The following is a 27978-nucleotide window of genomic DNA, read 5'->3' as shown; positions in this document are numbered from 1 at the left end:
GACCATCCAGTCTGCCTATCCACATCAACTGCTATCTGTTCCTCCCCCTAAGAGATCTCATATGCCTGACCCATGCCTTCTTGAATTAAAATACAGTCCACTGGGAAGACTGTATTTGAATTAAACACTGCTTTATTTCACTTTTAAAATGGAACTGGAACACGTTTTATATTTTTCAGGTGAATTAAGCAGTGGGGTTTTTTTTGTGTTTTTTTTTACATAAATTAATGTTTTGGGGTGAGAACTACTCACTGTGACCATTAGTTTTAATTTTGAATATTTTGAGAAGATTGTTTCAAAACCTTAAAAACCCCAAGGAAAATCAATCTTATCAGTTGCTTATTTAGAAGATATATATGAGTTTGGAGTCATTTGTAAGTTGTTTTTAGCTTTAATTTATGAACTATGACTTCTGACATAAGCATACAAATGAGCTACAAGCAGGAAAAAGACAGATCCATTACGTCTGCTTGATGAGACTAACTGCTGCCATTCTGAGGAAAGATTGTCTATTTGTGAATACAATACTATGGGGCTCATAATAATTAAAAGATAGGTTCAAAAGTGGCTTAAGTCAGTACTTGGATGATCGACAGATTGTCCAAGTACCGATAATCAAAGCTGATTTTAGACGTCTCTAAAACTAGCTTAGGCCTTTACCTGCCTCTGAACGCCTAGAGCAAAAAGGGGCGTTTTTTGAGGAGCAGGTAGGGCGGGAGTTGGGCCGACCTAGACTTGTCTGGTAGCCATAACCAAAAAGGTTTGACAGGTTGCAAGATGGAACTCGTACGTTTTGACTTAGACCAAGTCAAAACAAGCTGTGAATGCATGGTTGAGGAGATGGTGCCAGGAGGAGGGCTTCCACTTTGTGAGGAACTGGACGTCCTTCTGGGGAAAGAGCAAGCTCTACCGGCGGGACGGCCTGCACCTGAGCACAGCGGGAACCAGACTACTGGCAGCCAATTTGAGGAAGGAGATCGAGAGGGCTTTAAACTGAGGAGAGGGGGAAAGCCGACAGCTGATCTGATGTTGACGCTTCGGACAACAGTATCCAGAACAGATGCTGAACGGGCTGACTGCAGGGAGGAAACAGAGGGACCGGAAGATCTCCAAATCAGACAGCGAGGGAAACATCAGGTAAAGGGAGCTTGCTGGGAGAAGACTAAGGGGCTTGTGGACACAGGGGGACTGGGTGTCATAAGGGCGAAAGCCGAGGGTAATATAGAGGTACCACAAGGCGAGGGGGATCAAACAGAGGCGCAAGGGATGATAGCCCAGGAGGGGGCCGGTAGGGCTAGAAGTCCCAGAGGAAAAGCGGGGAAGTGGGGTGGCAGGAATGTGGGGAAGCTGAAAGCTAAGAAGGTAAAGGCTGAGGGTAAAGCAGAAACACAGAGAGCGGGAAAACTGCCAGAAATCCAAGGGCAAGTGGCCCAGGTAAATGCAGAGGTGGAAGAAAAACGACGGGACCTGCGATGCTTATATGCAAATGCAAGAAGCCTCACGGCCAAGATGGGTGAACTAGAAGTCGTGGCCAAGGGGGAGGACCTGGATATAATTGGAATTGTAGAAACCTGGTGGACAGAGGAAAATCAATGGGATGTAGCACTGCCGGGGTACAAGCTCTATAGGAGGGACAGGACCCACAAAAAGGGGGGAGGCATAGCACTATATATAAAGGACTCTATCCACTCGGTCAGGATGGATATGGCAACGAAGGCAGAGGGGCTGGAATTGCTGTGGGTCAAATTACCGGGAAACAAGGGTGCGGGCATAAAACTGGGGCTGTACTATCGACCACCTGGTACGCCAGAGGGAGTTGGACATGACTTGGAAGCAGAATTGAGACAGGAGTGCAAGACTGGAAGTGTAACAGTGATGGGGGACTTCAACTACCCAGGGATTGACTGGAGTACGGGTCACTCCAACTGCACTAGGGAGACAGGATTTGTAGAAACTGTGAAGGACTGCTTCATGGAGCAACTAGTCAAAGAACCGACGTGAGGGGGTACTACTCTTGACCTCATCCTAAACGGATTAGGGGGGCCTGCAAGAGGGGTAGAAGTGGGAGGACCACTAGGCAACAGTGACCACAACACGATCAGATTCACATTAGAAAGAGGGACACCCATAGTTAGGAGGACCGCAACAACTGCGCTGAACTTCAAGAAAGGGAACTATGTTGCTATGAGGGAAATGGTGGGGAGGAAGCTCAGAAAAATCTTTAGGATGGAGACTGTGGGAAGCGCCTGGACCCTATTCAGGGACACCCTGCAGGAAGCACAGAGAATGTACGTCCCCAATTTCAGGAAAGGCTGCAAGAACAAGCGATCAAAGGACCCGGTTTGGATGTCAATAGAAGTAAAGAGGGCGATAAAGGACAAAAAAGTATCTTTCCGGAGATGGAAAAAGGACCCAACAGAGGAAAATCACCAGGCGCATAAGAAATGCCAAAAGGAATGCCCCGGGAGGTTAGACAAGCAAAGGGGAAGTACGAAGAGGGGCTGGCCAGGGAGGCGAAAAACTTCAAGGCATTCTTCAGTTACGTTAAGGGGAAACGACCAGCGAGAGAGGAGGTAGGGCCGTTGGACGATGGGGACAGGAAGGGAGTGATTAAGGAGGAAAAAGAGGTAGCTGAGAGGTTGAACACGTTCTTCTCGTCGGTCTTCACGAGCGAAGACACATCTAATATACCAGACTCAGAGGAGCTCATGAGTGGGGAACAGGCTGAAAAATTAGAGCACATAGAGGTAAGTAGGGAGGATGTCCTCAAACAGATAGACAGGTTAAAATGTGGCAAATCACCAGGCCCGGACGGGATCCACCCAAGGGTTCTGAAAGAACTAAGACAGGAAATAGCGGGCACAATCCAACATGTTTGCAACCTATCCTTGAAAACTGGTGAGGTACCAGAGGACTGGAAATTGGCAAATGTCACACCCATCTTCAAGAAGGGATCGAGGGGTGACCCTGGTAACTACAGGCCGGTGAGCCTGACTTCAATTATAGGGAAGATGGTGGAAGCCATGATCAAGGACGACATTTGCGAGCACATCGAGAGGAATGGCCTACTGAGAACAAGCCAGCATGGATTCTGTAAGGGAAGGTCGTGCCTAACGAACCTTCTGTACTTCTTTGAGGGAATAAGCAGTCGGGTGGACAATGGAGAGCCCGTAGACATAATTTACCTCGACTTTCAAAAGGCTTTCGACAAGGTGCCACATGAAAGGCTACTTAAGAAGCTGTGGAACCACGGGGTGGGAGGGGATGTGCACAGATGGATCAAGCACTGGTTGTCGGGTAGACTGCAGAGGGTTGGAGTAAAGGGTCAATATTCTGACTGGCGGGGAGTCACGAGCAGTGTGCCACAGGGATCGGTGCTGGGGCCTTTACTCTTTAACATATTCATCAATGACCTGGAAAAGGAGGCTAAATGTGAGGTTATAAAATTCGCAGACGATACCAAACTGTGCGGCAGAGTTAGGACCAGGGAGGAGTGTGAGGACATGCAAAGGGACCTGGACAAGCTGGAAGACTGGGCAAACAAATGGCAAATGCGCTTCAACGTGGACAAATGCAAGGTCATGCATATAGGGAAAAAGAACCCGTTGTTCAACTACAAATTGGGGGGGGTATTATTGGGAGACAGCAGACTCGAGAGAGACTTGGGTGTGCTGGTGGATGCATCACTGAAGCCATCTGCACAGTGCGCAGCAGCCTCGAAAAAAGCCAACAGGATGCTGGGAATCATAAAGAAGGGCATAGTAACCAGATCACGGGAAGTCATCATGCCATTGTATCGAGCGATGGTGCGTCCACATCTGGAATACTGCGTTCAGTTTTGGTCGCCACACCTCAAGAAGGACATGGCGGTACTTGAGAGAGTCCAAAGGAGAGCAACGAAATTGGTAAGAGGGCTGGAACACTGCTCATACGCCGAGAGGCTGGATAGGCTGGGGCTCTTCTCTCTGGAGAAAAGGAGGCTCAGGGGAGATATGATAGAGACCTTCAAGATCATGAGGGGCATAGAGAGGGTGGATAGGGACAGATTCTTCAGACTGAAGGGGAAAGCAAGTACGAGGGGGCATTCGGAGAAACTGAAGGGAGACAGGTTCAAAACAAATGCAAGGAAGTTTTTTTTCACACAAAGGGTCGTGGACACTTGGAATGAGCTACCGGAGGAAGTGATCAGGCAGAGTACGGTACAGGGATTCAAACAGGGATTGGACGGATTTCTGAGGGATAAAGGGATCGTGGGATACTGAGGGAGGAGCTGGGATGTAACACAAGTATAGGAAGTTAACCAGGAAATGAGTATAAACCAACCAGGTCGTGCATGTGCAAGACCGGAGGGCTAGGACTTCGATAGGAAGGCAGGACTTAAATGGGAAACCAAGGTGGCAAGGGAGCCCCTTCTGATGATTCAGACAGGTCTTGACCTGTTTGGGCCGCCGCGGGAGCGGACTGCTGGGCAGGATGGACCTGTGGTCTGACCCGGCAGAGGCACTGCTTATGTTCTTATGCTTATGTTCTTATGCTCTTAAGTGTAAGTTCCTAATTGGGCCGCTGAGCTGATCATGGCTGCCGCGATCAGCACAGTAGCCCAGGCAACCTGTCACCCCCTGCACTGGTAACGATCGCAAGAGATATGCCTAATCTCTCCTGCCGCAATCCCCCCCCACCCGAACCTCCCCGGCAGGAGAGATGCCCAATCTGTCCTGCCGACACAACCCCTCCCACACACACACATACAATGACTGGCAGGAGGGATCCCAAGCCCTCCTGCTGGCAAACCTCATCCCCAAACCTGCGATGCAACCCTGAACCGTCAGGAGGGATCTCATGCTTTCCTGCCGGCAAACCTCCCCCCAAACCCAAACTCAACCCCCCCACTGAACTCGTCGACAACAGGAGGGATCCCAAGCCCTCTTGCCAGCAATCCTCCCCCCCCTGACCAGCCCCTATCCCTCCCCAGACACGCCCCCCCCACTAACCTCAAAAGTTGGCCCACCGGTCGGGTCCTCTCTACGTCCATCCTGCGTGCCTGCCATCCTCAGAATGGTAGTCCTGCCCCTTCCCAGTGCATTGTGGGCCAGTTGCCTAAGGCACCTCCTATGGGCGGGGCCTTAGGCACATATGCCAACCAAAGATTCGGTTGGCTCATGTGCCTAAAGCCCTGTCCATAGGAGGGGCCTTAGGCAACTGGCCCAATTCCAGTTGGCCCAGTTGCCCAAGGCCCCTCTTATGGACGAGGCCTTAGGCACCTTGGCCAATTAGGCTCCTCCCCGGTGCATCCTACAATGCAACGGGATGGAGCAGGCCGGAGAAAGGACCAGTCCATCTAGCCACCATTTGAGGTTAGTGGGGGGGGTCCAGGGTGGGGTGGTGGCCGGTTGGGGGGAGGTTTACCGGCAGGAGGGCTTGGGATCCCTTCTGCCATTGATGGGTTTGGGGGGGAAGTTCGGGGGGGGGGGGAGTTTGCTGGCAGGAAGCTCGGGATCCCTCCTGCTGGTCATCGGGGGTTCGAGGGGGGATGTCAGCAGGAAGGCTTAGGATCCCTCCTGCCGTGATTGGGGGGGAGGTGGACAGTTATAGGATTCTGTAACAGCGTTGTTTTTCACAGATGCCAGTTACAGAATCCTGCTTTTAGGCGAAGGACTGGCCCCTCCTTCGCCTAAAAGGTCTTGTTTTGGGCGTTTGGGACTTGGGTGATTTTTGGGTTGGGAATGTGTCTTAAGGATAGACGTAGTGGTGGTTTGGGCAATTAAACTTGTGAATGTAGAGGTAGGCCATTTTCAAAAGAAACCTAATTTTGGACTTTTTTTGGAGAATGGACATTTCTCTGGCCTACTTTCTGCATCTAGGAACATAGATATATTTTTTTTTATTATGCCCCTCCACCTTTTTTAACACAATCTAATTTTTGTAGCAGTTCCGATGCTCCAAGGAATTATATGCCCATGCCCCTAAGGCCTCACCCATAGGAGGGGCCTCAGACAACTGGAGCAATTCCGGTTGGCCCAGTTGCCTAAGGCCCTTCCTATGGATGGGCCTTAGGCACTTGGGCCAATCAGGCCCTAGGCCCCTCCCCGGTGCATCCCACAATGCACTGGGAAGGGGAAGGCCCACTATTTCAAGGATAGCAGGCCTGCCGGACCGGGGACCCGTCCATCTGGCCAACTTACGGGGTAGTGGGGGGGTCCGGGGTAGTGGCGAGATCGGGGTAGTGGGGGTACGTTCGGGGTTGCAGGGGGCTTCATAGGGGGTGGGGGTGCGTCATCGGTCCTGCCGGTATTCATGGGGAGGGGGTTGCGGCGGGCGGGCAGACAGACAGGCAGGGATCCCCGGCGGCTTCAGGGGAGGGGGGGCAGGCAGGGATCCCCGGCAGCTTCTGTTGATGGGTCAGCTTCGGGGGAGGGGGGACAGGCAAGGTTCCCCAGTGGTGCAACTTAATTTTGGGACAAAGGCTGGAAGGCAGTGAGGGGGAGGGGGCACAAAGTTTCCAAGTTTATTTAATCTTTGATATACAGTTTATCTAAAACATACCTAAACAGTTTACAATATTATTAAAAATAAAATAAAAATTTAAAAATAAAAAATAGAGGGGGCGACAAAACATGCAGACTTTACTGGTACCAAAAGGATTAAGTGGAAAATGGTAAGAGATTAAATACAATGAGAAAATAAAATCATAAAAGGGAGGAAAGAGAGAGAGGGGCTTAGTACACTAGGATAGGGTATCGGTCGCTTCAAAAGAAATGTTTCAATTCTGTAATGCCGACTGCATAGAAGCTTTTAGGGCTCTTATTGGAAAGAAGAAAGTCAGAATGAGTAGGTGTTCTTAAAGAGAAATGTTTTTAGTTTAGATTTGAACTTTTAAAGGGATGTATCTAGCCTAAGATCTGATGGAAGGGTGTTCCATAGAGTGGGGGCAGTGACCGAGAAGATAGTTTTGCGGGTTGTACCAAGAAATAATTTGTGAATAGATGAACTTGACACAGAAAAAAAAGGGGCGCTAAGTTTTGAAGTACATTATTATCCTCTACAAAGTGTATGCAGAATACTCTCTTGGCTATCCTTACCTCTAGGATGTGCTGGTAGAGTGTGGGCTTTTTAAAAGAAATTGCTTAATATCAACTGAATTGTGAGTTTATTTCTTTCTTTGTTTTAAGTTTTGCATTAAGGAAGTTTTGTTTAAGGAACCGCAGAGTCCAGTCTGATAATATTATAGGATATAGGTTCAATGAGTTTAAGCTGCTGACAATCCTTACAGCCAGAGTGAGAGGTCAAGACAGGACTATAGACAGCCATCTGAGTCATATGCAGTAGAAAAATTCCCTGAAGATTAAGCTTTATGTTCACAAAGAGATGCATCAAAAACAGAATAACCAAGAGGAAGCCATAATCCACTTGTCTCTGCTGTTCTGGTATGGATAAGGGGGAAAAACCCAACTTCCTCAAGTACTAGCATTGCTCTGGAACATTAAGTTCTAGATATATACTTTCTAGAGCATAGGGTCGCGTACACCTAACCAGGCTCTAGGCGACTTGAGGAAAGGAAAGGAAGAGGGTTAGGGTGGAAGGAGAAGCAGAAGGGGGTCAGGAAACATAAAACTTAGGCGAATTAAGTAAAGATCAGGTGCTTATGATGATTCTAGAAAAATTAGTTGCCAAAGAATGAAGTTTTCAGTTTCTTTTGGAATAGGGTATGCTGGGTTTCCATTCTTATAGTCACTGCAGTGTCATTCCAGATTTTGACTCCAAGGAAGTGAACATAGACTGGAAGATTCTTTTGTACTTGAGATTTTTTGTCGAGGGGAGGTTCAATTGGATCCTGTTGAGAATTCTGCGTGAGTTGGACCATGCATCAGTTAAGAGTTTGATGAGTGGGACTGCTGAGTTGCCATAGATAATGTGATGCATGATACTGGCTGTTTTGAATTTTATATGAGCTGTGATGGGTAGTCAGTGGAGTTGTTTGCGATAGGTTGAGATGGAGTCACATTTTTTCAGACTGAAGATGAGTGTTACTGCAGTGTTTTGGACAAGTTGTATTTTGTGGGTGAGGGTGGCATTGATTCCTAGGTAGGCGGAGTTGCAGTAATCCAGTTGGGATAGAATCATCATCTGGACAATGGTGGCAAAGTGATGTTGGTGGAAGTATGGCCTGATGAGTCTTAGCTGTTTCATAGTGAAGAGGGCTTTCTTTCTAAGATAGGATACTTGAGGTTCCATGGATAATGTGGAGTCTAGTATACAGTCTAGAATTTTAGAGGTTTTTTCTACCGTGAGTATGCTGCCCGATTGAAGTGTGATGCTTGTTGGCACTGTTTGTTGGACATTGTGGAAATAGAGGACCTTGGTTTTGGTGGCGTTTAGTTTTAGTTTTTGAGCAGTTGCCCATGCTTGGATTTTTTCTATATTATCAGAGATTTTCCTGATAGTGTCAGCCTGATTTCCAGCCACCGGTATGAGGAGTAAGATGTCGTCTGCGTATGACATTATGCTCTCAACTTCAAGTTGGATGTCTCCAAGTGAGCTTATGAACAGGTTGAAAACAATTGGTGAGAGCGGTGATCCCTGCTGTACTCCACAGAATGTCCTCCAGTTGTTGGAGTAAACACCATCTTATTTGACGGTGTATTCTCTGTTCATGAGGAAGTCGGTGAACCAGCGCAATACCGTATCTGTTACCCCTATCTCAGAGAGTTTTGTTGAGAGTAATTGATGATCGACTGAGTCAAAAGCTGCGGATATGCCGAATTGAAGGAGTATGGCTTGGCGGCCTGAACTTAGTAGTTGTTTGATTTTGGTTAGTAAGGTCAGGATGAGGAGCTCTGTGCTGTGCTGTTGTCTGAAACCGAATTGTGTCTGATAGAGGCATGAATGTTGCCCTATGTATGCTGTTAGTTGCGTGCTTATGTGGGTTTCAAGAAGTTTGGTGAGAATGGGGATGCCAGCGATGGGCCTATAATTTGAGGGAGTGGCGAGATCTGTGTTAGAAGATTTGGGAATTGGGGGTTAAAGCTATTTTTCCCATTTCTTCCGGTAGGCATCCTTGGTTTAGGGATTTATTCAGAAGGGAGTTGATCCATATGATAATTTCCTTGGACGCTGATGTGAGGAGGTAGGGGGGGTGCAATTGTCTAAGGGGCTACGTTGGGTAACCAGTTTGCCTAACAGCTTTTGTGTGTCAGAGATGGACAGGGTAATGAATGTGGACCAGATGAGATCGGCCTTACTGGTTTCTGTGGATTGTTCAGGTGCCTTTATGGGATGTGTTTGTACTGGTGACTTGCTGGCTACTTTTGTTTGCACAGTTGGCAGAGCTTCTCTGAAAAACACTATTCCACTGAGACCTCCCCTGTATGTACAGGTATATCCTACAAAGTCGTTTATGCATACTGTTTACTAGATTCAACATTAACTCCTAAAAGTTCAGCACAATGAATATCTGGATTTTGGTTTTGGAGCATGTGGTAAAAATGGCATAACTAGGTTTAAAAATTGATTGGCCAAGTTCTTGGAGAAAAAGTTCATAAATAGTTCACAAGGCAGATTTGGGGGGAGCATTATGAGTGATAAGGAATTATATTTAATAACATCAACCTTCCCCACAGCTATCTATATTTCAAGAGATAGTGAGGGAAGCGGACCTAATAAGAAGAACATGATTTTATGGTACAGTTTTTAAAACCATAGAATTTGATTGTAAGAAAGATAGTCAGTGGTCATTTACAATAATCTTAAAATATGTGTGGCAGGTATTTCTTTGAAAGCTATATTCTTATCTTAAGTAGCATTGGATAACTGTAGGCCCAAAAGGCTACCTCCATCGAAGTCACAGAAGACACCTATTCGATCTGGCATATTCATCTCCAGGGCCTTTGCTTTATTGTTGTGCTTGGCAGCGAAGGAAGCCTGCAGCCAGTTGTTGACATGAATGCACCAACTTGTACCAGTCTTCCCTAACTGATCAAACTTGCCCAAGGATTTGTAGGCAATTCCCACGCTGTATGACTTACAGTCTTTCTGGGCCTTCACCTCCCAGTAGTGCTGTCCACTTTCAATGACCGTGTCACCTGTAACGAAGAGAGCACACAAAAGGTGACTTATTTCCTATTTAAGATAGTTGACACAACCCTCAGAAATATCAAGCAACAAAACAAAGAGGTGTTTGACAATTTTATACACAGAAAGAAAAAATAAAAATCTACAACATAAGATCCAGTAATTTAGTTCATCCAACACAGTTAAGCTCACCAAGATTTCAGTGTGGCTATGTATTATTTCATCTGTTTAATATACAGTGGTACCTCGGTTTACAAGTGCACCGGTTTGCGAGTGTTTTGCAAGACGAGCAAAACATTCGCAAAATCGGCGCCTCAGAAACCGAGTGCGCTTTGATTTGCGAGCGCCCCCCCTGCGAACCGGCATCCTCTACCCCGCGATCCGGCACCCCCCCCCGCCGCCGCCACCGCCATCAGGCCCCCCCCCGCTGCCATCGGGCACCCCCTCCCCGCCGCGACCTGAGGTCCCCCCAACCCACCCGAACCCTCTTCTTACTTTTCTGTAGCCTTCGCAGCGGCACCGGCACCAGCATGTCCTGTGCGTGGTGCCGGCCTGAAGATCTGCTTCCTGTGCTGGGCCTTGAGAGTTCACGTTCGACGTGAACTCTCAGACCTTGCACAGGAAGCAGATCTTCAGGCACCGGCACCACGCACAGGACATGCTGGTGCCGGTGCCGCTGCGGAGGCTACAGAAAAGTAAGAAGAGGGTTTGGGTGGGTTGGGGGGACCTCAGGTCACGGCGGGGGGGTGCCCGATGGCGGCGGGGGGGGGAGGGTGCCGGTTCGCGGGGGGAGGGCCTTCGGGGGGAGCAATGCCGGTTCTCGTGGGGGGGGAGCAATGCCGGTTCTCGTGGGGGGGGGGGAAGCAGCGCTGCTGGCCTCGGGGGGGGAAGGTGGGGGGTGGAAACATATCAAAGCAAGTTTCCCTTATTTCCTATGGGGAAACTTGCTTTGATATATGAGCATTTTGGATTACGAGCATGCTCCTGGAACGGATTATGCTCGTAATCCAAGGTACCACTGTATAAACTTTTTAAAATGTATGTTTTTATATTGTAAACTGAATTGCAAATAAACTTTTCTGAAGAAACAAACAAACAAACAAATATCTACAACATAAAGAGTATATGCTACTGTTATTAAACAATAAATAAAACCCCAAACATACCGTTGGCTACTTCTCCCTTATAAAAAAGGCTGGAAATTATGACAGATCTGATAAGACTGAGGGAGAGTTCAGATCCCCTTGAAGCTAGCCTTGGTCATTATTTTGTGCACATACAATGATAAGAATGCCAACTGGATGAGCGATCATGGATTACAACTGAATGTTGGGAAATCTGAAGTGATGATAATGAGTAATGATCAGGCTGAGAACCTTCCTACTGAAATTCAGGTTCAAGGTGTGAACAGTAAAAAGGGAGATGGTGATCTTGGGCGTATGTTTAGATTATACACTCTCAATGGGGAAACAGGTCCTCAGGATGATCCAGGGTGAATACTCACAACTGTGGACACTTTATCGATTGAAGCCGATGCTCCTTCCATATGTTTTTTGATCAGCAGTACAGGCATTGATCCTGACACAGTTGGATTACTGTAATGCGCTCTACCTGGGATTGGCGAAGATCAAATGTAAAGCCTTGCAGCAAGTGATGAACTCTGCGGCAAGGTTGATTTTGGGAATCCCATGTAGAGAGCATATTACTCTGGTGTTAAAGCAGTTGCACTGGCTCCCAGTGGCACAAAGGAAGTGCTTCAAGGTTCTATCAGTGGTGCATCAGGTTTTGTTCCTCTGAATTTTCAAACTCTTTGGGAGGTATACCAACCGAGAAGATGCTGAAGGCACAGCGAGATTAATATCGAGGAAGGAGAATACTGTCCAGTATGAAAAATCAAGAATAGCACTGATGTCCATGGCAGGAATAAAACAATGGAATCTCCTCCCTGGCATCCTGAGGATCTGTTTGGATCAATTACGGTTTAAGTGAATGCTAAAAACTCAATTGTATGTAGATGCTTTCCTCTGATGCTATGTGGAAAGGAGATGTTTAAGGAGGAATCTGAGCTATGAATAATGCTCTTGATTCATTAACGACTGGTGATATGTAATCCTACGTCCCTATTTTTAGTGGGTTAAATGTGTGTACTGAAAGTATTGTTATATGTTGCTTTTTGAATCATTGTGAATGTTTTATGCTGTAAACCGCTTAGTTATAGGCGGTTAAGAAATTTTAGAAATAAATACATGTGCATCCACTACAGATTTTTACAACTAACTGAAAACTGTCTGATTGATATTCATAGTGAGTTAACGGATTGGGAATGCCTGCTAACTAGTTAACTCATTCGTTTGCAGCTATCTGGTCATTTTCAGCAGTATTTAACTGGTTAGTGCCACTGAAAATGACTGGTCAGCATTGAACTTCAAGCCAGCTATGTCGGGGGCAAAGTATGGCTACGTCTCAATTTTCAGACATAATTGGTCAGGTTTGGCATAGAAACATGAAAACAGATAAAGGCCAAATGGCCCATCCAGTCTGCCCATTCACAGCATCCACTATCTCCTCCTCCCCTTATGAGATTCCATGTGCCTGTCCCACGTTTCTAGAATTTAGATAAGACCACATAAAAAACCTCCAGAAGAGGATTTGTGACTTTATTCAGCATTAAAGCCTAAAAGTTCAGCACAATGAATATCTGGATTTTGGTTTTGGAGCATGTGGTAAAAACAGCATAGCTAGGTTGCAACATCAGAGGGAAGGCTTCCAGATGAGGTGCAGGATGCGCGTGAGGAGCTGCTGCCCACAGCTTTGTGCAATGCAGCACTCAGGGAGCTGGCCCGAAGACGCTGCATTGATCGCACTGTGGACCGGCCCGAAGATAACACTGGGAGGGGGGGCAGGCCAGAAGGCAAGGCACAGCATGGAGGGAGAGAGACAACAACGGTAGGTGGGAATGCTTTTATTTTTTATTTAGTGATTGATTTACATCTGCTGTCTGTTCAGGAAGAAATGCATTTGTTTCTTTTCCTCTGGGGTTGTACTGCTTGCAGAGTCTTGCAACTTAGGGTTTGTTTGTAAATATTAGAACTTTTAGTTTTTGGTCCTGCATTTGCATGGGGTTATCTGTTTTCTGGTAGGAAGGAATGTTGAAAAGCATACAGTGTGCTTTGTGTATTTTAATTTTGTGGTTAACCTTAATGTATTGTTAATATGATTATATTGTGTGTGTGTATATATGAAAAAATGAATGGAACAAATGGTGTTACAATTAGTACTATTATGGGGCGGGGTCTGGGGTGGAGATGGGCACGACTTAGCCCAGTGTTCTTCAACTGCCGGTCCGCGGATCGGTGCTGGTCCACAAAATAATTATTTTATTTCCTCCGGTCCATAGGTGTCAAAAGGTTGAAGAACACTGGCTTAGACCTTGTGTGCTGTAACACATCCCTTGAGCTACAGCCCAACCTGAGCATAGCAGAAGGAAATACAGGCCACTAGCCATGTGAAAATAGTTCTCTTGGCTACAGGCAGGCTCAATTTGTTAGGATCAAAAGAGATGAACAATTGAGGTGAAGTCCTGTATGAAGAGCTGTTTCTCCAGAATGAGGCTTTGGGAAGAAAACTGGCTACCTTTGGGAGGAATTTAGGATGGATGGGTCTGGAGAACCACCTTGTCATGATGAAATACTGTGTACAGAGGGTGGGTCAGAAACCAATGCTTGAAGCTCACTCACTCAATGGGCAGAAGTGACAGAAATCAAGATGACCACTTTCCAAATGAGGAACTTAAGATGAGTAGATGCCACTAAGGGAGAGGAAACAAGATGGCGACGAGAGCGGACGCCTGAGTAGGAGGCTCCCTCTCTTGCAGTCGGCAGGCGTTTTGCTGAAGTGACCTAGCAACCCTCTTACCTCGATATGGGGAAGAGGAAAGGAGCCCTTCGCAGCAATCCTCCGGCGGCGATAGCGGCACCGCGTCTGGTGCAAACTACAATCGAGGGAGCGTTAGCCCGCTCGAGTGAATCTTCGGGGGCTACTTCAGGGGTAAGCCCGAATATGTCGGGCGAACTCAGCCAACACATTCGGGCGTTGTTGAGCCCGGAGCAGAGGCAGCCATCACCACAACCCGGAAGCAGTGCAGAGTCGGGAGTTCCTGAGGAAATGATGACCCCAGAAGGTACATCGATCCCCAGAGAAGGAGGACAGCCAGCTCCAATTCTATCGGGAGCTGAAGAAGCTAGAGAACAGCAGCAGCTTTCCCACTCTGCAGAGGAGTTGAGAGGAGCTTCGGGAGGAAGTAACATCAACTTTGGGGTGTTGGAGAAGCCTAAGGTAATAAATATGGAGGCTTTATGGCAGGCCATATCAGTTATGGACGCTAACCTCAAACTATCCTTTTCCACTTTAAAAATTGATTATGGGACTATTCACTCTAAAGTGGAGCAGCAGGGCTTGGTCCTTAAAGATTTAAGTGAGAAATTAGAAAAACAGGAGTCAAGAATATCCGAAATGAAAACTTTGGATTTGGAATTGGTAAAAGAGAGATCATTTACTGCCAGGAAAATGGAAAGTTTTGAGAACCAACTAAGGAAAAATAATCTGAGACTCCTAAACTTTCCTAAATGTCCCTTAATTTCACCAATGGAGATGGCAAGAAAATACTTTAAGGAAATTTTGCTAATTCCCACAGAAAGTTTCCCACCAATTGTTAGAGCTAATTATCTGCAACTAAAGAAACCTGTAGAAGTTTCCACTCCTAATGAGATTCAAGGGACAAATAATGACAACATGAATTTAACGACGTTTCTGGAGAACTCTTTAGAGGTTATAACGGAAAGGAAAACCCTGTTAATAACTCTTGCTTTAGAAAGTGATAGAGAATATATACTACGCTTGTTTTTTCATCATATTAATGATCAATTTTTAGGCTCTAATGTCGAATATTTCCTGATATGTCATTGAGATCTCAGAGGCGTAGGAAGGAATTCTTGGCATTACGGCCAAGAGTCATAGCCTTGGGAGCAAATTTTATGTTGAAATTTCCTGTAAAATGTTTTGTTTCATATCAGAATAAGAATTACTTATTTTTTGAGCCTAAACAATTGATAGGATTTATAGAATCTAAAGAGCATGTAGGGCCTGTAACTGAAAATGAGTAACCTGCTATGAATGGCTGTAGCACCGCAGAAAAATGCCGCTTTCTAAGTTGGACAAGATTCGTCTTATTTCTTATTTTTATTTTTTCTTAAGTTTCTCTCCAAAAGTTGTGGACTAAATAATTTGAATTATTATTGAGTAACCAAAAACACTGTGTTAAGTGGAATTGGGGTTATAGTTTTTTTTCTTATAATATTTTGTGTAATCTGTGTACAAGTATGTTTATTGCTTGTTTGTATTAATTAAATTGAATAAATAAATAATAAAAAAAGATGAGTAGATGCCATTTGTTCAAATGGTGGTTTCATCAAACTGGCTAGGACTACACGGTATTGCGGTATATAAGCTGTTGTTATTATTATTATTACATTAAGATCCCAGACAACTGGAGTTGGCTTGAGTGGAGGTCTGGAGTTGAAAAGTCCTTTCATAAACTGGGAGACAAGCGGATGAGTGGCCAGAGATTCATTGTTGACAGGAACATGGAAAGCACTAATAGCACTGAGGTGAACTCTGACCAAAGTAGTTTTCAGTCCAGAATTGGATAAATGAAGAAGATAATCCAACACGGAAGGAAGAGAGGAAGAAGCATCTTGGTAATGGAGAGTACACACAAACTGAAGCATGTCTACTTCTGTTGATAGCATTGCTAAATAGAAGGCTTTCTTGAAGCAGCTATAATAGCTTGTATCGAGTCAGAAAGATTAAAATCTGTTGAAGTCAGACCAAGAGGTACCAAGCTATAAGGTGCAGAGATTGCAGATTGGGATGTAAAAGAGATCCTTGATTCTGAGTGAGCAGAGATGGAAAGATTTGTAAAGGAATTGGATCCCTGACACGATATTGCGATTGAATCAAAATTTTAATAAAACTTGAAACTTGAAGTAGAGAGAACCAAGGTTTTCTGGGCCACCGAGGTGCTATCAGGATCATGGTTGCTGATTCACGCTTGAGCTTGACTAAAGTCTTGAGAATGAGAGGGATTGGCGGAAATGCATAGAGCAACTTGTTCATTCAATCCAGAAGAAAGGCATCTATTTTGAGACAATGAGGAGAGTACTATTTAGAGTAGAATTGAGGCAATTTGTGGTTGTGGAGAGATGCAATCAAGTCTATCTGAGGAGACCCCTGGAAAGATTTGACGGATCCATCCACCACTTGAACAGACTGACGAAGAGGTGAGGTGACCATGATCCTTTGGGATATGGGATCGAGAGCTTGAGACCATTGAGACGCTAGGGTCTACCGAACTGATCTGAGATGAAGTCATGCAAAGGGGGTAACATAAACTGTGGATGCCATGTGACCTATTAGTCGCATCATCTGTCTTGCTGAGATGGTTTGTAGAGTGCAGACTTGCTTGCAAAGATGAAGCAAAGTGTCTTGACTTTGATGAGGTAGAAATGCCCATAGATGAAAGGTGTCAAGTAGGGCTCCTATGAATTGCAGTAGTTCAGAGGGTTGAAGCTGCAACTTTGAGAAGTTGACTTCGAATCCAGAAGCTGAAGAAAAAGTTATCATCAATTGTGTTGCCGAGTATACTGCTTGAGGAAATGTAGCTTTTATCAGCCAATCATCCTTATATGGAAACACTTGAAACCCGTGAGTACGTAGGGTTGCTGCCATAACCAGTAGGCACTTGGTGAATACTCTAGAACAGGGGTGTCAAACTCAATCATATTAAGGGGCCGAAATCCAAAACACAGGCTTAGTCGTGGGCCAGACACCACTCAATCTCTGCCCCAGACCCCACCCCCATAATTATACTAATTATAACAGCATTTTTTCCATTCATTTTTCATATATACACACACAATATAATTTTAACAACACATAAAGGTAATGGTTAACCACACAAAAAAACAACTACACAAAACACACTATGCTTCTCAACATTCATTCCTACCAGAACACAGATAACCCCTATGCAAATATGGGACCAAAAACTAAAAGTACTAATATATTTTTTAAAACACCCTAAGATTCAAGATTCTGCATGCAGTGCAACCCCCCAGAGAAAATGTAACAAATGTATTTCTTCCTGAGCAGTGAAAAAGATAGATAGGAGATTAAAATACTCAAAACTGAGATTCTCAGAGAAAGTGGGAGCCAGAAGGCCTTGAGCATGTGCAGATGCTCAAGGTCCTGCAGAGATTAAGAACATAAGAAATGCCATTCACCGGATCAGACCCTAGGTCCATCCTGTTCGGCGACCCGCACACGCGGAGGCCAATCCCGGTGTTCCCTGCTAAAGACCCTGTTTACCCGTACCCCTAATATGTTTTGCAAGGAGGTGTGCATCCAACTTGCCCTTGAATCCTGGAATGGTGGTCTCCGACACAACCTCCTCCGGGAGAGCATTCCAAGCGTCCACTACTTGCTGAGAGAAACAGAACTTTCTGATATTTGTCCTGGGCCTGGTGCCCCTCAGTTTCAGTCCATGACCCCTTGCCCAAGTCACATTTGACAATGTGAATAATGATGTTTTTTGCTCTATTTTGTCGAATCCTTTTAGTATTTTGAAATTCTCTATCATATCCCCTCGCAACCTTCTCTTTTGGCACCGGCATATCCTGTGGGTTGGTGCTGCGTGCTGGTGTCCGATCGCGGTAAGGGTTTGGGCGGGGGGCAATGCCGGTTTTCAGGGTTGAGGTGGGTGAAGCCTGTTCCTGGGGGTGGGGTGGAAGCATGCCAGTGGCCTCGGGGGTAGGGAGTCTTTTGGGGATATGATATGGTGGGGTGGAAGTCCACCACTGGCCTCAGGTGGGGGGGGGGGGGGGATTGGGAACAAATCACCCGCGTTTCCATTCACTCCTATGTGGAAAGTTGCTTTAGCATATGAGCACTTTGGTTAACAAGCATGCTTCTGAAACGAATTATGCTCACAAACCAAGGTTCCACTTGAAAGCTCAATGACTCTCATTCCCAGCAATGGAAAAAATGCTCACCCAGCACAGTATAGGACTCCCCTGTAAAGCGGTCCCTGCTGCCTCGTGCCAGGGCTGGCCGTGAAGTAACAGATGTCCTCTTTGGTGAGGGCGTGCCACTTCTGAAAAGGAAGGAAGCAGAGGATCGCATTAAGCAAGCAGAAGCATGCACCTGACCCAGATAAATGCCACAGAGACCAACATCAACACACAAAATAAGGGAAAGAGCATGTTCTACTTCACCTAGTACTAGAGAGACCCAGTGAAAAACTGAGAATCTCCCATGTCCTACTCTGCCCTAGAAAAATACAGCATCATACAATTCACTCTTTCTCAAAATAATTTTTTTCTGCTGTATGGAGCAAAATCCCCAGTCTAATCCATACCAACAGTGACAGAATAGAATAGAATAGAATTATGCTTTATTTGGCAAGGGAAAAGATCTTGAATAAGGTTGAGCACATTACCATCCCTCAGAGTAAAATAGGTGGAATTAGATTTCTAAGCATCAAGTTACATTACTGGTGCTGTTATAGTATGATATGATGTTGTACTTATAGTCCGCCAAATCCCAGTAAATAGGTTCAAAAAGAGATTATGTACTTACCCTGGTAAGCACTTTTCCAGTAGATAGGTGAGACATTCTAGACAAGGGGTAGGCACTTGCAGTCCTCGAGAGCCACAAGCAGGTCAGATTTTCAGAATATCTACAATGAATATGCAGGAGATGGATTTGCATTCGCTGCCTCCTTGAGATGCAAATCTATCTCATGCATATTTATTGTGGATATCCTGAAAACTTGACCTGCCTGTGGTTCTCAAGGACCTGATTGCCTGCCCCTGTTCTAGACAGCTGGGTTATTTCCCCATACCCGCATGCTGAAGAAGGAATCCACTCCAAATTTTTCACTCTGCATTTTAGCGCCCTCTACAGTTAGTATCCAAGCACCAAGACGCACCTATAGAGGCACCTGTAGCAATAGGCTTAAACAAATGGTTCTGCTCAAAACTAAACAAACAGTACCATTAACTGCCAAAACAGGCTTCAAAGGAGCTCAGAAACTACTCCCCAATAAATGGAACATATATACATAGTAATGACTGCAGATAAAGACCTGAACGGTCCATCCAGTCTGCCCATATATTATACTCATTAAAAATACTTAATTAGATTAACTTGTCTTTTATTTGATAATTCTGGGCCGTAGACTGTAAAGTCTGGTATTGTCCTAGGTTCCAAATGCTGAAGTTGCCGTCCAAGTTCACTGCAGCCTATTCAACCATCCCGTTGTTTGCAGGACAACTACCATAAAGTCTGGCCAGTAACATCCTCATGTTCCATATTAGGGAGTTCACATTGATGCCCACCCCAGCCCATTGTACACAGAATCACCATATATGGGACACAGACCGTGCAGGTCTGTCCAATACCAGCCTTAGTTCTTTACTTTACCTCCTTCATTTTCAAATTAGAGATCCTCTATTTTTATCCGCTTTTTTGAATTCCATCACCGTTTTCCTCTCCACTACTTCCCTCAGGAGGGCATTCCAAGCATCTACCACCTTCTCCGTGAAGAAGAATTTCCTGACATTGCTCCTAAGTCTTCCTCCCTGTAACCTCAAATTATGCCCTCTAGTTTTACCATTTTTTTCTTCTCTGGAAAAGATTTAGTTTTATATTAATGCCCACAGAGCTGACAGGCATCCAAGAATCAGCTTGTAGAAGCATAAACAGACTGAAAACTGAAAGCAGGTAAAGGAACACTGTCCACTCTGCTACATGCACTGCTGTCAGTGCCAGAAGATGATGTTCCACCCAAAGAAAAAGAAGGCAGGCTTCCTGAACCAGAGGAGTGCTCTTAGTCTTTACCTGGTGATTACTGCCATCACATTGTCATAGAAGACCCTGACCACTTGGCACTCCAGAGTCTTCTGCAATCTTATCAGAGCCAGATAAATGGCCCTGAGCTCCAACTGGCTGATGGATCACTTTCACCGAGAGGGTGTCCAACACCCCTGAAAAGGACACGATTGCAATGAGCTCCCCAGTCCTGAAGGCTGGCATCTGTCATCACCACTATCCAGGAAGCAATTGGAGCGGTACACCCCTGCAGAGCGATTGTGGGCAAAGCCACCAGTCCATGCTTGCTCGGGCCTCCAGAGTCCACAGTAGACAAGTCTGCTAGGCATTCCGAGTGGCAACCATGGATCCTAGAACCTGAAGATAATCCCACGACAAAGGAGCCGGCCGCTCCAAAAGAGAAGAAATCTGGACACAGAGGTTCTGTCTGCAAGCTTCTGGCAACCAGACACAGCCCGCAGCCATATGAAAGAGGACTCCCAGATATTACAGCAACTGCATGTACGTCAGATGGCTCTTTCTGAAGTTGACAATCCAGTCCAGGTCTTCCAGCACCTAGAGTACCTGCTCCACTGTGTGTCATCCTTCAGCTAACGAGGGAGCTCTGATCAGCCAGTCATCTAAGTAAGGGTGAACCTGTAGGCCCATTTTTCACAGGTAAGCCACCACTAAAGCAAAAAAATATGACCACGTTACACCGCTATTGATCAAGTCCCATTGGCTACCTATTAGCCACTGAATTACTTTTAAGATATTATTCTTGGTATTTAAAGTACTAGCTTTCAATGAACCTCAATTCATGTCTAGAATGATCATTCCTTATTATGCCCCTCGTTCTCTTCGTTCATCATCACAAGACCTATTAACTGTCCCTTCCTTAAAAATTGTGGGTACAAGGAGAAATTAAATGTTTTCTGTTATAGCTCCACAAACGTGGAATGCATTGCCACTTTACATCAGAAAAGAAAAAGATATTATCTCTTTTAAAAAACTTTTAAAAACTTTTTTATTTAACGATGCTTTTATTAATTAAACTACGAGTCCTTTTATTAAGCAAATGCAGACACCTATTTTTTTTTTTTTCCCTTCCCCGTGCTCTTTCCTCTTTTATGTTTTTCTGCCTGAGAGAATTGTAACTTTATCCTCCTTTCCGTCTATATCATGTTTGTCACTAAGCCACATGTATAAAGAAATTTATGTGTTATAAGTATATTAACTTTTTACTTGTGTCTTAAAATTGTTTGTCCTTTAAAATGTTGTTTTTAAAATTGTTTGTTTTCTAAAAAGTTGTTTTATAAAATTGTTCATCGCTCAGAATGTTTTGTATAGGCGATTCATCAAATAATAATAAAACTTGAAACTTGAACTTGAAACTACCACCATCACCTCGGTGAAGGCCCAAGGCACTGTCGCCAGCCCAAACAGCAGGGCCGAGAACTGGTAATGCTGTTCCAGAACATGAAATTGCAGAAATTTGTAGTGGGCTGGAAAAATGGGAATGTGCAAGTATGCCTCTGTGAGGTCCAGCGAGGCAAGAAACTCCACTGGAGCCACTGCTGCAATGATTGAACACACAGTCTTCATTCGGAAGTGGGGAATCTTGAGAGTTGAAGATCCAGAATAGCCTTTATTTGGCATGATACAGAGTATCTGCTTGAGCCCGAGAGGCTGGGTGATACCTGCTCTATAGCTTGAATATCCAGCAAGTGCTACACGGTGGTCTGAACTTTGAGCGCCTTGTCTGTGCATCCAGGAGAATCTATGAACCAATCAGACAGACTGGACAAATTCCAACTTGTAGCCCGATCGAATAATGCCCAAGACCCACTGGTCTGACATGATGCATATCCAGGCAGGAAGAAATGCTGAGAGTTGGGCCCCTATCCAAAGAGCGGCATCCCTCGGCCTGGCATTCACATAAGGCCTGCAATACCGTGAGCCACGAAAATGAGAATGACCAGAACTTCTGGAGGATCTGGGTCTACTATCAGGCAAGGTCTTAGGGCGACGGTCCATCACAGAATCCATGAGGTCATCCAGGCCTTTACCGAACAACAATTGCCCCTTAAAAGGCAGCCTAGCTAATGTCGCTTTGTAAGTGGAATCAGAGCATTTGGTGGGCTGAAATGGAGTATGCGGACACCTTTGCCAAAACTCTCATGAGGTCATATAAGACATCCACCATATAATCCGTTCCAGCTATCAGCAATTGAGGACGGGGATCAAATTTCAAGTTTATTAGGTTTTTCTATACTGCCTATCAAGGTTATCTAAGCAGTTTACAATCAGGTACTCAAGCATTTTCCCTATCTGTCCCGGAGGGTTCACAATCTATCTAACATACCTGGGGCTACGGAGGACTGAGTGACTTGCCCAGGGTCACAAGGAACAGTACGGGGTATGAACCCACAATCCCAGGGTGCTGAGGCTGTAGCTCCAACCACTGCGCCACACACTTCCCGCCACACCCCCCCACACAACCCCAGGGTGCTGAGGCTGTAGCTCCAACCACTGCGCCACACACTCCCCGCTTCACTCTCCAGACTCCCCCTCCTTCCCTTCCATTCCCTGGTCTGGTATTTCTCTCTTCCTTTATTTATCTCCCTCCTCTCCCCCATTTAAAATATTTCTCTCCCTTCCTCCTTTATGCCCCATGCAGTCCATCTCCCTTCCCTTCCTCCTTTCTGGCCCCCCTCCCAGTCCAACATTTCTCCCTCCTTTCCACCAGTCCAACATTTCTTTCTTTCTTCCTCCTGCATGCTGCTTCTCCTCCAGTCCCCTTCCCTCCCCCAACCAACTTCTCTCTACAAATCCAACTTCTCTCCACAAATCCAACTCTGCCCTCTCCCCCTTCCCCCGAATGTGACATTTCTCCTTCCCTTTCTATCCTTCCCATCCATCTCGCCCTTTCCATGAGTCCAACACTTTCTGCCTTCTGCAAGTTTTCTCTCTCTCCTTGCTTCTTCCCTCGAGTGACATCCCTCCTTCCTAGCCCCCAACCCAATATGCTCTCTCCCCATGCACCATCTCACCCTCCCCTCCAGTGTGTAGCACCTTTCCTTTCCCTCCCCTTCTGCCAGATCCAGCAGTACATCATCTCCCTTTCCTCCCCCCTGTCCAGCAGCACCTCTCCCTATGTCCAGCAGCACCTCTCTTCCCTTCTCTTTCCCTCCTCCTCTGTCCAGCAGTACCTCTCTCTAGTGGCAGCTCACTGTGCTTTTAACTTCCCCACACAGCTGCCGCTAGCATTAGTTTAGACGCAGTTCCTTTGCTAGGCCGGCTTGCCTCTGATGAAAGAGAAAGTTGCATCATCAAAGCGGACCAACCTAGCTGACTGATGGAACCGCGTCTAAACTAATACCAACAGCAGCTGTGTGGTGAAGTTAAATGTACACTGAGCTGCTGCTGCTGGTCCGGGGGTGGGGAGAGAAGACGAAGAAGGCAGGAGTCCTGGGAGATACACGAAGCTGGAGGAAGTCGCTAGACATGCAGCGCTGACAGGCACGTCCTGTAGGCAAGTCAGCTGGCCAGCACCTCTCTTTCTCCTCAGTGTGCCGCGGCACACTTGGAATCTCAGGAGGCACAGTTTGAGATAAACTGCTCTAGAGCAGTGCTCTTCAACCTTTTTACATCCATGGACCGGCGGAAATAAAATAATTATTTTGTGGACTGGCAAACTACTAAGACTGAAATTTTAAAAACCCGTTTCCGCCCCGTGAGCCCGGTCCCCGCAAACCATCCGCACAAGCCTCAGTTATTATTTTATATTGAACGTATTTTATTAAAGTATGAAAAGAAACAATATTCTGTACAATTGTCATTTTATAAATACAAATAATACAGAGCAAGGATCCACAAAACCCCTGTCTCCCCTTCCCTCCATAAATATCCCCTCTGATATCAAGAAAACGGAATAAGCCAAATTATTACAGAATGCTACACAGAAATATCATGCTAACAGAATACCGCAGTTACACATGACCGGAATAGTGTTAGAGAAGTACAACTAGGGCAACTGCTCCCTGGTCAGAGAGAGCCCTAAGCCAGCTGGAAGCTAAAGAAGCACTGGCTGGGCTTTCCAGGCCTCAGTTATATCTAACACCAGCTCTAGCAGGATACATATTTCAAATCTGATATATTCTAATGACAAAATAGAAATAAATTTTTTTTTCTACCTTTTATTGTCTCTAGTTTCATCTTCTTTTCACTCTCTTCCTTCCAGCGTCTGCCTTCTCTGTCTCTTCAATGCAGCATCTGCCCCTTCCATCCACTGTCTGCCCTCTCCCCTTTCCATATGGTATCTGCCTTCTTTCTATGCTCCTCTCCCCTTTCCATCCAGCCTGTGCCCCCTCTCTTTTTACACGATTCATTCCAGCATTCTCACTGCTCTATTCATTTTTAGCTCTCCTACATCAGATCTAGCATCTTTGTCCCTTTCTTCTTATTTCTCTGCTGACCCCTTTTCCCATCAATCTCTCTCTACCTCCTGTCTCTCCCCTTTCCCTCATCTGATCTCTCCATTTCACCCTGACCCCTTCTCCTCCTCTAATCTCCCTGCCAGCTGTTTCCTTCCTTTTTCCCTCCTCCCCTGTCCAGCAATACCCCTTCTCCTTCCATCCTTCCCCATCCAACAGTAACTCTCTTTCCTTCTCTTTCCCTCCTCCATTCCCAGCAGCATCTCTCCTTCTCCCTCCCTCCAGGTCCAGTAGCATCTCTCTCTTTATCCAGCAGCTTCCCAGCCTCCAACAGTGGCTTCCTCCCCTTCCCACCGTACCCCTCAAAGCAGCTCTCAGTACTTGCCTGCAGCAGCGACTCACTTAGTCAGCTTTGGGTCTTTTGATGGGTCGCTCCACCTCTGAAGAAAGAGGAAGTTACATCATCAGAGGCAGGCCATGACTCAGCAAAAGCCCCAAGGCTGCCTAAGTGGATCGCTGTTGCAGGTAAGTACTGAGAACTCCTGGGAGGGGAGGGGAAGGGAGAAAGCTACTGTCGGAGGCTCTTGCTGGCCCTGCACAGACTGGCAGGAATTTTCTATGGACCGATACCGGTCCGCGGACCAGCGGTTGAAGAACACTGCTCTAGAGTATAAATAGATAAAGCCATTCCTTAAACGTACGTTGACCGAACCCACAGTACTAAGACTTCCAAACAGAACCTGAAGTTCAAACAACAGTAAAAAACACATACATACTCACAAGCTTGTTGTTAGGGCCAGTTGAAGCCAGTAAGAGCTGGTTGTGCAGCACTAACAGGGCAGAATGTAGCAACTGTGGTCTCTTTTTTTTTTTTTTTAACAGAGAAGGGAAAAAAGAAAAAAAATCGAGACCCAGTCAGACCCTCTAGCAATGGAGGGAGGGTGAGGCAGGGATCTGGGGGGGGGCCCAGGTTTAACCCCTAAAGCCGGCACCGTTCAGCCGGACATCCCTGTCTCACTGAAGAGAAAACTCAACAGGAGAAATAAAATTGCCATCTCACTGAAGAGAAACCTCAACAGGAGAAATAGAATAGCAGTCTCACTGATGAGAAACCTCAACAGGAGAAAATAATTGCCCAGGCACATCCAGAATCCAGGAGCTAGTTGAATAGCGACCATCACCTGCTGGGAGATAGAGCATACTGAAGATATAGGAGGAGTGCCAGCCAATAGGACCACCTGTTAATCAGTTTCTCTATCTCCGCCTGCTGGTAGATGTGTGCTATCCCATTGGTCTCTGGATTCATCTGCTGCTGTTGCTAAGGAAAGTAGTAGTTAGTAGGAGGGACAATCCCAGCCCACAGTCCCACCCCAATGAGAATCGTCCAAATATGCACAAAATAAGGATACAAGACCTCTCGTAGCCTCTGTAACCTTGGGGTCAGATCCTTCTGCCACCTTCCCCCCCCCCCCCCCCCCCCCCGAATGAAACAAAATACAGGGAAAGAGAAAGGAAAAAGTATAAAGAAAAACAAAAAGAAAGGGAACATTAATATAAAATGAGAAAAAAACCACTGCAAAAAATCCCTCCCACCCATACCCTCAAAATATCCTCCCCATACAACCCCCAAAAGACATGTCTCTTAGGACAATAGAGGGCAGCCTAGAGCTACCTATGTAACCCCCTCTCTATCTCCAATAACAACAAGTGGTAAACAGTGAAACTTTAAGGATCCATAATCAACTGTAAACCAAACCCCCACATCCCATAAAACTTCAGTGCCCCACCCGGCAAAGGAGCCACATGCAGTGTACATAAATCATCCTTAACCTTTTTGTGGCAAATATAGTTAACCTTTAGACCCAGACCCGTATATCACAATTCCATCTTTAATTCAACCACATTGTGAACATACTTACCACCATCTGTACCACGCTCACACCACTCTACATCTTCCATCATCCTCCCCTATAACCCCCCAGCTAAAGAACCCTCAACTCCCTCTCATACAGCACAAATTCACTCCAGACAGAACTCAATCAGCAGGCAAACTAACAAAAGTCCCGTGTGTATCTTATCTAGCAGTCGTCAGTCGAATGATCAAGTCCATGGCATATTTGCTGAAAAACAAAAGGTTAGAGCTGGTACTGGTCAAAGAAACTACAACTTCATGTTCAGGGATCAAAGGGTCACTAAGTGGATAAAGTTTATAAATCATATCCAAAAGCCGGCATGCAGGAGGTCCAGAGAACAGCCAAGAAGTGCCACCCCACTGTGATTGTCTCCTGCTCCGCACACTCATCCATGAGAGCTCCCTGAGCCCTCCAAAAGCTCTAAGAAAGTCATTCCAAAGTCAATGACACCAGTATACAATCCAGCAGTTAACCTATGTCAAACATAGATCGCCATAACAGAAACGTAAGGCTAAGGCAGCTCAGCCGTATGAGGGCCCAGCACATCATCTAATGAAGAGGTATATAGAAGCATCTGAACGGCCTGAACAGTTCACAGTACAGACACCCAAAGAAAAGATCACCTAAGGTAGAATGGTGATTCAGCACGCAAGTCACACAGTCGCAGAACTAGTTGATGGAATGGCCATCTGAGCCACAAAATGGGTAGCATCTTCCAGCTTGTGAAAAAGATAATGTTTCCCTTCATAATAAATCTTCAACTTGGCAGGAAAGAGCAATGCAAACTGTATATTCTTGTGATGTAAATCAGCGCATAATGGTGCATAAGCTCTGAGTTGCATGGATACCCTAGTCGAATAATCCTGGAAACAAAGTACCTGCTTGTTGTCATACATCAGTAGACCCTTTGCCCGAATCAGACACAGAATTTCTTGCACGTAATTTAAAAGTTTGAAGATCACAATGCAGGGTTTCTCTGCCTGCGCCTGTTTTGGGCCTAATCTGTGCACCTGTTCTATGCGCCATGGTCCTGCAAACGACTGCAAGGCTAGAGTCTCCACCAACCATTGCTCCAGGAAACTACGAAGCTCCATATCTGCTATACTTTCAGGTAATCCAACCAGGCAGAGGTTTCCCCGGCGCGATCCGTTTTCAAGATTGTCGAGTTTATCTTCTAGAGCTTGAACCTTATTTTGGAGCATCGTTTGCGCGGTGTTCATGCATGTAACATTGTCCTCCAGCGCCGACACTCATTGGCAGCATGCAGAAATTTCACCGGTAAGCAATTTCAAACGTCTATCAACAATGTCTAATTTATCCATGATCGTTTGCAAGCGTTGGTCTAAAGATATGAGTTTAGTATAATCTTCTTTAAACCGCATAGATCTTCAAGGTAATGTGGTCTAGAAGTCAATTTTATGTTTTGTTATATTATGTTAATAGCACCTTTAACTTCAGCAACAATCTCTTGCACCCAGGCAGAGCTTACCATAGTGCCGGCCGCTCCATCCCCGTCAGCCATCTTAGGCTCCACGTTTCCCTTTCTCCTTGTCTTTTTTTTGGGGGGCTTCATTGCCATAATGGGATAATGGATGATCCAACACTGGATTTTGAAGCTCAAGGAACTAATCTTG

The 27978-nt window shown here is 45.7% G+C and overlaps 1 protein-coding gene across 5 annotated transcripts in view; it reads right to left on the bottom strand.

Moving 5' to 3' along the window:
• Nucleotides 1-27978, bottom strand: part of FSD1L (fibronectin type III and SPRY domain containing 1 like) — a 201887-nt gene that overhangs the window by 27085 nt on the left and 146824 nt on the right. For all 5 annotated transcript variants that reach the window (XM_033918462.1, XM_033918492.1, XM_033918472.1 and 2 more), the window contains 2 exons: nt 18177-18277; nt 9828-10079 (listed from right to left, as the gene is read on the bottom strand). In XM_033918462.1, coding sequence (XP_033774353.1) covers nt 9828-10079; nt 18177-18277 — 353 coding nt within the window. The remainder of the gene's footprint in view (nt 1-9827; nt 10080-18176; nt 18278-27978) is intronic.

This window comes from Geotrypetes seraphini, chromosome 1 (genome assembly GCF_902459505.1).
Source record: "Geotrypetes seraphini chromosome 1, aGeoSer1.1, whole genome shotgun sequence".
Classification (NCBI taxonomy): domain Eukaryota; kingdom Metazoa; phylum Chordata; class Amphibia; order Gymnophiona; family Dermophiidae; genus Geotrypetes; species Geotrypetes seraphini.
This window is presented reverse-complemented; position numbering and strand designations above follow the sequence as displayed.